Source organism: Salvelinus alpinus, chromosome 9 (genome assembly GCF_045679555.1).
Source record: "Salvelinus alpinus chromosome 9, SLU_Salpinus.1, whole genome shotgun sequence".
Taxonomy (NCBI): domain Eukaryota; kingdom Metazoa; phylum Chordata; class Actinopteri; order Salmoniformes; family Salmonidae; genus Salvelinus; species Salvelinus alpinus.
The window spans coordinates 43,020,174-43,034,476 of record NC_092094.1 but is presented as its reverse complement, the minus strand read 5'-3'; the positions used below and the strand labels follow the sequence as shown (position 1 = coordinate 43,034,476).

Below are 14,303 nucleotides of genomic sequence, written 5' to 3'. Positions count from 1 at the left end.
AAGAGCGATTATCTCCATCTCATACACTGAAGATTCTATATTGAGCAAAGCAGTGTGTTGGATACTTATATACATTTTAGAACATGGCTCCGAGCAGCGGGTATCAGCATTATTTCAACAAATGTCGTTGGAAAAGCTTTCAGTAGAACCTCTACACTCACTGCCGCCATTTAAAAAAAAATCTCCCTGTCGTTCTCTCTAGTGTTCTGTGAGCTGTGGCCGTGGGACCAAGCAGCGGGAGATAGCCTGTGTTTACTCAAACCAAACCCAAATAGAGGAAGATCACTGCAGTCATCTGTCACGTCCCCGGACACAAAAGGCCTGCCGAGCCCGGGGATGCCCCAGCTGGAAAGCCAACAGGTGGAGCGAGGTATGTGTTCACGCCACCCCGTCCCCACACACTCTCAAAATACCCTCGGGCCTCTCTAACGCTAACAGTCACCTCTAGCAGCTGGGACACACAACTCAAACACAGATGTAGATGATGTAGAGTACTGTACTCACTAAGAACCTGTCCTATCACTAAGCAGTTTACATATTCTTATGTCCTTCCGATGTGAGTTAAACACCACAGGCTGGATTTACATAACTGTTTATGCAATTCACTAGACATGTATACTTGAGAGAGGAAATGTTATGGGAATACTAAAAAGCTTGTGCTGTGCTTTCTCTTCCTCTTCTGGGGTTGACTAGTTATCAGGCTAGTTCCTTTACCTTTCTTGGACTATTTTCAAGACAGCATTGGCTAATTGACCAATGCGTTTCTGGTGCATTTTGCTGCTCCGATGCAGCATGCTAGACAACATCTTGAACGTGCAATTCACACTTTTCAAACATCACAAATGCAAGAAGGTACCTACTTTCTACAGACGGACGACACACTGCACATGGCTCCAGACTTGGACAGCCCGGTTGGCGGTCCAACACAGATAAAAGCATGGTGGTAAGAGAGACATCATCATTCACGAAGCACAGCAGGTTACTGAAGTGCTGGACTGGCTGCAATCAAGACACTTCAGTGCAAAGGGCAGGCGCAGGAGAGACACTTTTTTAAAATATATATTTTTTTTTCTTCTCCAAGATGGCGTAGCAGTCAGGCGTCTTTTGTCTTCGTCTTGTCGTGTACCGTGTATATATCTTTATATATATTATTTTTTTTTTCTTCACATATCTTTTTTATATTTTTCTTATCCCCAACTTCAAAATACTCTCCTGCAATCCGCCTCACCCAATGTGGTATGGATCTGCTATTTTATTTACTTTAGAACCGGTCATCAGCTAACCTTTAGCCCAGACAACTCCTGCCAGTCTGCACAGCGTGATTCAACCCAGAGCTTATCGGACTCCTTTTTCTCCATATCTCCGGATTCCTACAGCAAGCTCTGAACCTCTTCACCTGGATCATCGCAGCTAGCTAGCTGCTATCCTGATTGGCTTCTCCTGGCTAACGTCCCTGTCCCGAAACAAGAACCAATTAGCCTGGAGCTAGCCTATGCTAGGCCCATCTCCCAGCTAGCTGAAGAGGTCCATCAGCCACTCCTTGGGCTACAATACCTATTCTGCCAATTGGACTGGACCCCTTTTACTGCCAACACGGAGCCCCGCCGATCCATCACGACTGGACTACCGACGTAATCCGCCCAAGAGGGTTTTTCAACAGGCTCCTCCGTCGCAACGTTCCCTGAATGCCCATCTGCTAGCCTGCTAGCCGCGGCCTGCTAGCTGTCTGAATCGCCGTGTCTCCAGCCCGTCCAGCAACTCATTGGACCCTTTGATCACTCGGCTACGCATGCCTCTCCCGAATGTCAATATGCCTTGTCCATTGCTGTTTTGGTTAGTGATTATTGTCTTATTTCACTGTAGAGCCTCCAGCCCTGCTCAATATGCCTCAGCTAACCCTCTTGCCCCACCTACCACACATGCGGTGACCTCACCTGGTTTAATTGATGTCTCTAGAGACAATACCTCTCTCATCATCACTCAATGCCTAGGTTTACCTCCACTGTATTTATATCCTACCATATCTTTGTCTGTACATTATGCATTGAATCTATTCTACCGCTCCCAGAAACCTGCTCCTTTTACTCTCTGTTCCGAACGTACTAGACGACCAGTTCTTATAGCCTTTAGCCGTACCCTTATCCTACTCCTCCTCTGCTCCTCTGGTGATGTAGAGGTTAATCCAGGCCCTACAGTGCCTAGCTCCACTCCCATTCCCCAGGCGCTCTCATTTTGTAACGGTTTTCTTCCATAGTTGAAGGAGAGGACCAAAATGCAGCGTAGCCAGTGCTCAACATGTTTAATTAAAGAACAAGTGAACACTACAAACAACTTACAAAATAACAAACGTGAAAACCGATACAGACCTATCTGGTGCAGAACACAAACACAGAGACAGGAAACAAACACCCACAAAACCCCAACACAAAACAAGCCTCCTATATATGATTCTCAATCAGGGACAACGATTACCATCTGCCTCTGATTGAGAACCATATTAGGCTGGACATAGAAACAGACAAACTAGACACACAACATAGAATTCCCACCCAGCTCACATCCTGACCAACTAAACACATACAAAACAACAGAAAACAGGTCAGGAACGTGACAGAACCCCCCCCCTCAAGGTGCGAACTCCGGGCGCACCCCTAAAACTCAAGGGGAGGGTCTGGGTGGGCATCTGTCCGCGGTGGCGGCTCCGGCGGTGGACGAGGACACCACTCCACCACTGTCTTTGTCCCCCTCCTTAGCGTCCTTTGAGTGGCGACCCTCGCCCACGACCTTAGCCTAAGAATCCTCCCCAAGGCCCCCACATTATTTTGGAGGTAGCTCAGGACAGAGAGGTAGCTCAGGACAGAGAGGTAGCTCAGGACAGAGAGGTAGCTCAGGACAGAGAGGTAGCTCAGGACAGAGAGGTAGCTCAGGACAGAGGGGTAGCTCAGGACAGAGGGGTAGCTCAGGACAGAGGGGCAACTCCGGACTAATGGCAGCTCCGGACTGAGTGGCAGCTCCGGACTGAGTGGCAGCTCCGGACTGAGTGGCAGCTCCGGACTGAGTGGCAGCTCCGGACTGAGTGGCAGCTCCGGACTGAGTGGCAGCTCCGGACTGAGTGGCAGCTCCGGACTGTAGGGCGGCTCATGACTGTAGGGCGGCTCATGACTGTAGGGCGGCTCATGACTGTAGGGCGGCTCATGACTGTAGGGCGGCTCATGACTGTAGGGCGGCTCATGACTGTAGGGCGGCTCATGACTGTAGGGCGGCTCATGACTGGCTGGCGGCTCATGACTGGCTGGCGGCTCATGACTGGCTGGCGGCTCATGACTGGCTGGCGGCTCTGGACTGGCTGGCGGCTCTGGACGCTCATGGCTGGCTGACGGCTCCGGCAGATCCTGTCTGGTTGGCGGCTCCGGCAGATCCTGTCTGGTTGGCGGCTCCGGCAGATCCTGTCTGGTTGGCGGCTCCGGCAGATCCTGTCTGGTTGGCGGCTCCGGCAGATCCTGTCTGGTTGGCGGCCCTGGCAGATCCTGACTGACGAATGGCTCTAGCGGCTCCTGACTGACGAACGGCTCTGACGGCTCGGGACAGACGGGCGGCTCTAACGGCTCGGGACAGACGGATGGCTCAGACGGCGCTGGGGAGACGGATGGCTCAGATGGCGCTGGGGAGACGGGTGGCTCAGATGGCACTGGGGAGACGGATGGCTCAGATGGCGCTGGGGAGACGGATGGCTCCGATGGCGCTTGGCAGACGGCCAGCTCAGACGGCGTTGGGCAGACGGACAGTTCAGACGGCGTTGGGCAGACGGACAGTTCAGACGGCGTTGAGCAGACGGGCAGTTCAGGCGCCGCTGGGCAGACGGGCAGTTCAGGCACCGCTGGGCAGACGGCAGACTCTGGCCGGCTGAGACGCACTATAGGCCTGATGCGTGGTGCCGGAACTGGAGGTACCGGGCTGAGGGCACGCACCTCAGGGCGAGTGCGGGGAGAAGGAACAGGGCACACTGGACTCTCGAGGCGCACTATAGGCCTGGTGCGTGGTACCGGAACTGGAGGTACCGGGCTGAGGGCACGCACCTCAGGGCGAGTGCAGGGAGAAGGAACAGTGCGTACAGGGCTCTGGAGACGCACAGGAGGCTTGGTGCGTGGTGCCGGAACTGGAGGCACTGGGCTGGAGACACGCACCATAGGGAGAGTGCGTGGAGGAGGAACAGGGCTCTGGAGATGCACTGGAAGCCTGGTGCGTGGTGTAGGCACTGGTGGTACTGGGCTGGGGCGGGAAGGTGGCGCTGGATATACCGGACCGTGAAGGAGGACACGCGCTCTTGAGCACCGAGCCTCCCCAACCTTACCAGGTTGAATGGTCCCCGTAGCCCTGCCAGTGCGGCGAGGTGGAATAGCCCGCACTGGGCTATGCAGGCGAACCGGGGACACCACCTGTAAGGCTGGTGCCATGTACGCCGGCCCGAGGAGACGTACTGGAGGCCAGATATGTTGGGCCGGCTTCATGGCACCCGGCTCGATGCCCAACCTAGCCCTACCAGTGCGGCAAGGTGGAATAGCCCGCACTGGGCTAAGCACGCGTACTGGGGACACCGTGCGCTCCACCGCATAACACGGTGTCTGACCAGTACGACGCCCTCTCACTCCACGGTAAGCCCGGGGAGTTGGCTCAGGTATCCAACCCGGCTTCGCCACACTCCCCTTTAGCCACACTCCCCAAGAAATTTTTGGGTGAGCCTCTCGGGCTTCCAGCCTCTCTTACGTGCTGCCTCCTCAATCCACCGCTCCTGGGCTGTGGCTGCCTCCTTCTTCTCCCGAGAGCGGCGATTCTCTCCAACCCTTCCCCAGGGTCCTTTTCCGTCCATGATCTCCCAAGACCATTCCTCCTGTGTCCAGTAGTCCTGTGTACTGGGCCGCTGCTGCTCCCCGTTGCTACGCTGCTTGGTCCGGGTTTGGTGGGTGTTTCTGTAACGGTTTTCTTCCATAGTTGAAGGAGAGGACCAAAATGCAGCGTAGCCAGTGCTCAACATGTTTAATTAAAGAACAAGTGAACACTACAAACAACTTACAAAATAACAAACGTGAAAACCGATACAGACCTATCTGGTGCAGAACACAAACACAGAGACAGGAAACAAACACCCACAAAACCCCAACACAAAACAAACCTCCTATATATGATTCTCAATCAGGGACAACGATTACCATCTGACTCTGATTGAGAACCATATTAGGCTGGACATAGAAACAGACAAACTAGACACACAACATAGAATTCCCACCCAGCTCACGTCCTGACCAACTAAACACATACAAAACAACAGAAAACAGGTCAGGAACGTGACACATTTGTTGACTTTTGTAACCGAAAAAGCCTTGATTTCATGCATGTTAACATTAGAAGCCTCCTCCCTAAGTTTGTTTTATTCACTGCTTTAGCACACTCTGCCAACCCGGATGTCCTAGCCGTGTCTGAATCCTGGCTTAGGAAGGCCACCAAAACCCCTGACATTTCCATACATAACTATAACATTTTCCGACAAGATAGAACTGCCAAAGGGGTCGGAGTTGCAATCTACTGCAGAGATAGCCTGCAGAGTTCTGTCTTACTATCCAGGTCTGTGCCCAAACAATTTGAGCTTCTACTTTTAAAAATCCACCTTTGCAGAAACAAGTCTCTCACCGTTGCCGCTTGCTATAGACCACCTTCTGCCCCCAGCTGTGCCCTGGACACCATATGTGAATTGATTGCCCCCATCTATCTTCAGAGCTTGTGCTGTTAGGTGACCTAAACTGGGACATGCTTAACATCCTACAATCTAAGCTTGATGCCCTCAATCTCACACAAACTATCAATGAACCTACCAGGTACAACCCCAAATCCGTAAACACAGGCACTCTCATAGATATCATCCTAACCAACCTGCCCTCCAAATACACCTCTGCTGTCTTCAACCAGGATGTCAGCGATCACTGCCTCATTGCCTGCGTCCGTAATGGGTCTGCGGTCAAACGACAACCCCTCATCACTGTCAAAACTCCCTAAAACACTTCAGCGAGCAGGCCTTTCTAATCAACCTGGCCCGGGTATCCTGGAAGGGTATTGACCTCATTCCGTCAGTAGAAGATGCCTGGTTATTCTCTAAAAGTGCTTTCCTCACAATCTTAAATAAGCAAAATGTTGAACCATGAACAGATATAGCCCGTGGTTCACTCCAGACCTGACTGCCCTTGACCAGATCAAAAACATCCTGTGGCGTACGGCATTAGCATCGAATAGCCCCAGCGATATGCAACTTTTCAGGTAAGTTAGGAACCAATATACACAGGCAGTTAGGAAAGCAAAGGCTAGCTTTTTCAAACAGAAATTTGCATCCTGCAGCACAAACTCCAAAAAGTTCTGGGACACTGTAAAGTCCATGGAGAAGAAGAGCACCTCCTCCCAGCTGCCCACTATACTGAGGCTAGGAAACACTGTCACCACCGATAAATCCACAATAATTGAGAATTTCAATAAGCAATTTTCTACGGCTGGCCACCCCTACCCTGGTCAACAGCCCTGCACCCCGCACAGCAAATTGCCCAAGCCTCCCCCATTTCTCCTTCACACAAAACCAGATAGCTGATGTTCTGAAAGAGCTGCAAAATCTGGACCCCTACAAATCAGCAGGGCAAGACAATCTGGACCCTCTCTTTCTAAAATTATCAGCTGAAATTGTTGCAACCCCTATTACTAGCCTGTTCAACCTCTCTTTCGTATCGTCTGAGATCCCCAAAGATTGGAAAGCTGCCACGGTCATCCCCCTCTTCAAAGGGGGAGACACTCTAGACCCAAACTGCTACAGACCTATATCTATCCTACCCTGCCTTTCTAAGTTCTTCAAAAGCCAAGTTAACAAACAGATCACCGACCATTTCACATCCCACCGTACCTTCTCCGCTTTGCAATCTGGTTTCCGAGCTGGTCAAGGTCCTAAACAATATCATAACCACCATCGATAAGAGAATACTGTGCATCTGTATTCATCCACCTGGCCAAGGCTTTTGACTGTCAATCACCACATTCTTAGGCAGACTCAACAGCCTTTGTTTCTCAAATGACTGCTTCGCCTGGTTCACCAACTACTTCTCAGACAGAGTTCAGTGTGTCAAATCGGAGGGCCTGTTGTCCGGACCTCTGGCAGTCTCTATGGGGTGCCACAGGGTTCAATTCTACGGCCGACTCTTTTCTCTGTATACATCGATGATGTGGCTCTTGCTGCTGGTGATTCTCTGATCCACCTCTATAGAGACAATACCATTCTGTATACTTCTGGCCCTTCTTTGAACACTGTGTTAATTAACCTCCAGATGAGCTTCAATGCCATACAACTCTTCTTCCGTGGCCTCCAACTGCTCTTAAATGCAAGTAAAACTAAATGCATGCTCTTCAAACGGTCACTGCCCGCACCTGCCTGCCCGTCCAGCATCACTACTCTGGACGGTTCTGACTTAGAATATGTGGACAACTACAAATACTTAGGTGTCTGGTTAGACTGTAAACTCTCCTTCCAGACTCACATTAAGCATCTCCAATCCAAGTCTTTAAGTTTTTGCTAGGTAAAGCCCCACCTTATCTCAGCTCACTGGTCACCATAGCAGCACCCGTAGCACAGGTATATTTCACCCCCAGCAGGTATATGGTCACCCCCAAAGCCAATTCCTCCTTTGGCCGCCTTTCCTTCCAGTTCTCTGCTGCCAATGACTGGAACGAATTGCAAAAATCACTGAAGCTGAAGAATCATATCTCCCTTACTAACTTTAAGCACCAGCTGTCAGAGCAGGTCACAGATCACTGCACCTGTACATAGCCCATCTGTAAATAGCCCATCCAACTACCGCATCCCCATACTGTAAATTTTTTTTCTTTTCTCCTTTGCACCCCAGTATCCCTACTTGCACATTCATCTTCTGCACATCTATCACTCCAGTGTTTAATTGCTAAATTGTAATTATTTTGCCACTATGGCCTATTTATTGCCTTACCTCCCTTATCTTACCTCATTTGCACACACTGTATATAGAAATTTTTCTATTGTGTTCTGGACTGTATGTTTGTTTATTCCATGTGTAACTTTGTGTTGTTGTTTGTGTCGCACTGCTTTGCTTTATCTTGGCCAGGTCGCAGTTGTAAATGAGAACTTGTTCTCAACTAGCCTACCTGATTAATTAAAGGTGAAATAAAAATTAAATAAATAAAACTGGGAGGGGGAGGTGGTGGGGGACCTGTGAGGTCACAGTCCTGGCGGAGCCGACCACACACCCTTGGTGTCTGCCGAACGAGCGTGCGGCGACTGTGTCAGGGGTGTGACAGCACTTATGGAACCAGAGTCACACTGGGTCAGAAGGCACAGCCGGGGGGCCAGCGGAGGGAGAGGGGAAAGGCCATGAGCCTAAATGTATCACCACCAGAGAGTGGAGGAGATGGAGGTGGAGGGAGCATAGGGAGTATCTGTATCTGTCCATAAAACACACTCTAGAGAAGATATACACAGGGGTTAAATTGGGCCGGGGTCCGGCCGGGTCTGAGACCTGGGTCCCGCCAGGTCCGAGAACCGACACCTACGATCCAAATGAGAGCCGGGCAGAGCTGAAATCCGGTACCTTTCATTAAACTATTTGAATGATCTAATGAAAAACTGTTGTACACATTACATTTTCCACAGCCAACAACACGAGTAAGCAACAGCAAAATCAGACAACCCCATACTGTAGTAGAGTAGTTTACCTATTCAATTGTTCAGCCTGTCATATTCTATGCGAGATAAAATAATATTCATCTCGAGGCGCATTCAAATTGCGCGTGCCGCACAGGGCGAGAAATATGCATACCCAGTCATCATTGTACATTCTTAATGCAGTCGCAGGGAAACACACTTTTCAAAGCAGTTGTGAAGGCCACTGTTAAAAGAGGAGGATCACGGAGCTTTCTAGTGTTACTCGGCTACACTTATTTCTTAAATCCAATAAATTAGTTGGCTAAAATGCACCATTTTAGAACCTGAGTTTTCAGCAGCAGCATGGTTTATTCGCTCCCCGATGGCGTTGAATGCATATGGAAGACCAGGGCTAAATGTAACACGGGTCAGCGGTAACAGGTCGGCCTAAATGATATTCACAGTACATGATCCTTGGTTGGCTGAGTGCCAGTGGAAGGTATCAAGTAATCAATATGGTGCTAACTAGCAACAAGAGCCTAATGTTTAGACTTTAGAATGTGAGTTCTAGCTAATGATTAGCCCAATGGGATAAAAGCAGATGGGCAACCCTCAGCCTGTTTATTTAGAGCCACTATGCTGCATCAGGTGGGCTACATCAGGTGATGATGCTTATTGCTAAATAGCACACCTGCCTGATAATATGGACCAATATGTTATATTGGGCTCATTTCTGGAGGGGGAAATTATATTTTAGATGTCAGCATCCTTTTATTTTCCTACATTTTGGAGTAAAACACCCTTTTCAAAAATCTGACCTTATGACGTTCTCACAGTCATTCTCCCCCCAAAAATGGTAGGTCCCTCTGCAACCTGTAGTATGCTATGATATGTGCTTTTTTGTCAGTATATATTCATGCTAATATATTATATTACCCCCCAGCCTCCCCCTTTTTCACTGCTTCTCTCACTCTAATGATATATTTAAGTTATTTTTGTGTTGGACATAGGATGGGGAGTAAAGTGAGATCAACAGGTCTTGTATGAAGTGAACTCACACTGCTCTCCACGCCTAAACTGCGGTTGTGAAATCCCAATTGGGCTTGCAATGGTAACCCATCTCTGTCTTCCCACATGAGACCACTCCCCTTAAGGGCCTCACTCTCCCTCTCACTCTTCCTCCCTGGTGTCTGGAAGCAATCATCTCCCTCCACATACCACCAGAAACCATGAAATCCACAACTATAACATAAAGACATGTTTTATATCTAAACGTTCATGCCTGTGACAACTTTGGAAACCTCAGCACCCACCGTTTGGGCTTTTCAGCAGCTAGCCAATCACCCCCCTCACATTCGCCTGAATGGGGGTCTGTGAAGGGGTACAAGGGGGTGTGAGAAGGGTAAATGAGGAAGGGGTGAGGACTGCCTGTAGAGCTCTTGGTGTGGGGCGGCCCGTGCTCGGGAGTGGAGTGGCGGCGATCCCACTGATTCGTCTGTGACAGCTGCATGTTCCACCTCTCTATGGTCAACCACACTGTGCTAAGACGTGTTTTGGGGTCCGCTGTCCTATCCAATCAAAACCCATAGAATTAGAATAACTAGTTCATATTCTAGTATATTCTTATTCTAATTCTATTCTAAATTTTATGTTTATGTCAAACAGACGTACTGCAGATGGGTAGAGAGCAGCAGTCTGCGGAGAAGCTCAACTCCAACATTGAATAGTGAATAGTCTCCAACATTGAATAGTGAATAGTCTCCAACATTGAATAGTGAATAGTCTCCAACATTGAATAGTGAATAGTCTCCAACATTGAATAGTGAATAGTCTCCAACATTGAATAGTGAATAGTCTCCAACATTGAATAGTGTGCTCAACTGTGATAAGTTTGATCTTCAGCAATGAAAACCAAAAGTCTCTTGGAAAGAGATTAGAATCACATTTCTTAACCCATAACTGTTGTTCAAATCGCAATTGGAGGCTCTATTACACCCCGCTATGGGATGTTAAAAACGCAAGCCTTTAAATGAGGCCTCTGTCTTTGGCTTAGACCTTCATCTGAGTTCAGATTCCCCTTAATGCCTTTTGTTCTCCTTCCAAACATAAGGAGTAAAACTTCACCTAACCGCACACCATAGAGACGACAACGTAGGCCTGCAAACAGTTGTAGTACAACATGATATAGCCTACTGTATAAATGATCGAACGGGACAAATGGTACTCACAGTACATGTGGCTCTATAGTATTTACACAGCTTTCTTCTTGAACCCTGGGGGTTGGTTCCCAGACCCAGATTAAGCTAGTCCTGGACTAAAAAGCACTTTGAGTGGAGAGTCTCCATTAAACATGCTTCTTAGTCCAGGATAAGGCTTAATCTTTTGTCTAGGAAACCTCTTTCTAATGTTCTGGAGAGCTTCTTCGGCATGCAGGTAGGATTCTCAATGGCTTCAAAGAGATGTGCCATGTGATAGACCTGTGAGTGAACTGACAATACGGCTCACACAGGCACGACGAATGCAGGCTCAGAGGAAAACATATTTCTCTGTTTGTATTGGTCAATACGCAGCATCATATGATGCAAAATGCATCAAATGGGGAGTATTTCTGTATTTTGGAAGTTCCATATATTGAAAATGTGATTTGATGACAAGCAAAACATTTTGGGACTATGTCAACAATGGACTTATGAAACAAATACCAAAATATCGTTTTTGTGTGGAGTTTTCCTTTAAAGCCTGTGAATCAAACCCAGCAGACTAAACAAAGCATATAAACTCAGCAAAAAAAGAAACGGCCCTTTTTCAGGATCCTGTCTTTCAAAGATAATTTGTAAAAATCCAAATAACTTCACAGATCTTCATTGTAAAGGGTTTAAACACTGTTTCCCATGCTTGTTCATTGAACCATAAACAATTAATGAACATGCACTTGTGGAACGGTCGTTAAGAGACTAACAGCTTACAGACGGTAGGCAATTAAGGTCACAGTTATGAAAACTTAGGACACTAAAAAGGCCTTTCTACTGACTCTGAAAAACACCAAAAGAAAGATGCCGAGGGTCCCTGCTCATCTGCGTGAACGTGCCTTAGGCATGCTGCAAGGAGGCATGAGGACTGCAGATGTGGCCAGGGCAATAAATTGCAATGTCCGTACAGTGAGACGCCTAAGACAGCGCTACAGGGAGACAGGACAGACAGTTGATCGTTCTCGCAGTGGCAGACCACGTGTAACAACATCTGCACAGGATCAGTACATCCGGACATCACACCTGCGGGACAGGTACAGGATGGCAACAACAACTGCCCGAGTTACACCAGGAACGCACAATCCCTCCATCAGTGCTCAGACTGTCCACAATAGGCTGAGAGAGGCTGGACTGAGGGCTTGTAGGCCTGTTGTAAGGCAGGTCCTCACCAGACATCGCCGGCAACAATGTCGCCTATGGGCACAAACCCACCGTCGCTGGACCAGACAGGACTGGCAAAAAGTGCTCTTCACTGACGAGTCGCGTTTATCGTCGAAGGAATGGGCGTTACACTGAGGCCTGTACTCTGGAGCGGGATCAATTTGGAGGTGGAGGGTCCATCATGGTCTGGGGCCGTGTGTCACAACATCATCGGACTGAGCTTGTTGTCATTGCAGGCAATCTCAACGCTGTGCATTACAGAGAAGACATCCTCATCCCTCACGTGGTACCCGTCCTGCAGATTCATCCTGACATGACCCTCCAGCATGACAATGCCACCAGCCATACTGCTTGTTCTGTGTGTGATTTCCTGCAAGACAGGAATGTCAGTGTTCTGCCAGCGAAGAGCCCGGATCTCAATCCCATTGAGCACATCTGGGACCTGTTGGATCGGAGGGTGAGGGCTAGGGCCATTCCCCCCAGAAATGTCTGGGAACTTGCAGGTGCCTTGGTGGAAGAGTGGGGTAACATCTCACAGCAAGAACTGGTAAATCAGGTGCAGTCCATGAGGAGGAGATGCACTGCAGTACTTAATGCAGCTGGTGGCCACACCAGATACTGACTGTTACTTTTGATTTTGACCCCCCCCCCCCTTTGTTCAGGGACACGTTATTCCATTTCTGTTAGTTACATGTCTGTGGAACTTGTTCAGTTAATGTCTCAGTTGTTGTATCTTGTTATGTTTATACAAATATTTACACATGTTAAGTTTGCTGAAAATAAATGCAGTTGACAGTGAGAGGACATTTCTTTTTTGCTGAGTTTATGTTACAAAACAGTCACACTTAGTCTCGGTCAGAGAGGGTGAGGGGGGAGGGGACATGATGGGAAAATGTATGTGTTTTAGTTTAATTTCAAATCTGGTTGCTACAGCCCAAGCCATAAGACTCCTGAACATCTAGTCAAATGGCTACCCAGACTATTTTTTATTGACCCCCCCTCCCTCCCCTCTTTACATCACTGCCACTCTCTGTTGTCATCTATGCATAGTCACTTTAATTAACTATACCTACATGTACATACTACCTCAACTAACCGGTGCCCCTGCACATTGACTCTGTACCGGCACCCCCCTGTATATATTGTTATTTTTTACTGCTGCTCTTTAATTACTTGTTACTTTTATCTCATTCTTATCCATATATTTTTACAAGCCCCTAACTGTTGGTTAGGGGCTCGTAAGTAAGCATTTTACTGTAAGGTCTACACCTGTTGTATTCGGCGTAACAGTGGAATGACAAAAAAGGTTCTCTGAGCTGGAAATGTAATCAGATGATTAACTCTCACTCTCAGTTTGAAACATTGCATGCATTTGGGAATAACAAGTGGCTGCTGAAGGTGTTCGTGAAACGCCTTTGTGTACAGACTTATATAGTGTGTGCTTCTTTCTGTCAGTGTGTGTTGTGTGCCAGGCAATCTAACGTTTGTGTGTATTTGTAGTGCTCTGTCCCCTGTGGAGTAGGGGTCCAGAACAGAGAAGTGTACTGCAGACTGAAGGGTACAGGACGGGTAAGAGAAGAGCTGTGTGGTGCCCACAACCATCCTGCCACTGCCCAGCCCTGCCAGGCTACTGAGTGTCTCCATTACACCTGGGCAGCCGGAGAGTGGCAAGATGTAAGTATTGACCGCTGTCTATCTTTCTCTTTGTCTTTCCATCTCCTTTCTATTTCACTTCCCTTTTCTCTTCTTCCTTCTTCTTTGACACAAACAGGGGCTCGTCACCAGCCCCTCCATATAACTGTCTTATTGTAGGTTTGGGGTTTCTCCCATCAAACTTCAAATTCACCTCTATGTACTATTGGTCCTGTTCAGGGTTTGAACAGTAGCCGACCGTCAACGTGCTCTCTTTACTATCCAACTCCCCCCCCCCAAAACACTCCAGAATACCCAGGCAGGGCCGCCATGTGTGAGGCACAGTGACGGAGTGGGGCTGTCCACTGGACGTGTTTGTCTAATGGGTAACTGGACAAGCACACAAAACACCAAGCCCCCAGTGGAACCTCAGTTTAGAATGCATCGCTTCCACAAGGGGAAGAGAATATGTTGAATGTCCGAGACAGAACTTCAGAGAGCCAATGTGCTTTTAAATACGATTTCATCATTAGATTATATTCACATACATTTGTTAATAGAGG

The 14,303-nt window shown here is 48.3% G+C and overlaps 1 protein-coding gene across 1 annotated transcript in view; it reads left to right on the top strand.

Moving 5' to 3' along the window:
• LOC139530149 (A disintegrin and metalloproteinase with thrombospondin motifs 20-like) overlaps positions 1 to 14,303 on the top strand; it is a 135,114-nt gene that overhangs the window by 110,039 nt on the left and 10,772 nt on the right. The window contains exons 28-29 of the mRNA XM_071326289.1: positions 203 to 370; positions 13,609 to 13,782. Coding sequence (XP_071182390.1) covers positions 203 to 370; positions 13,609 to 13,782 — 342 coding nt within the window. The remainder of the gene's footprint in view (positions 1 to 202; positions 371 to 13,608; positions 13,783 to 14,303) is intronic.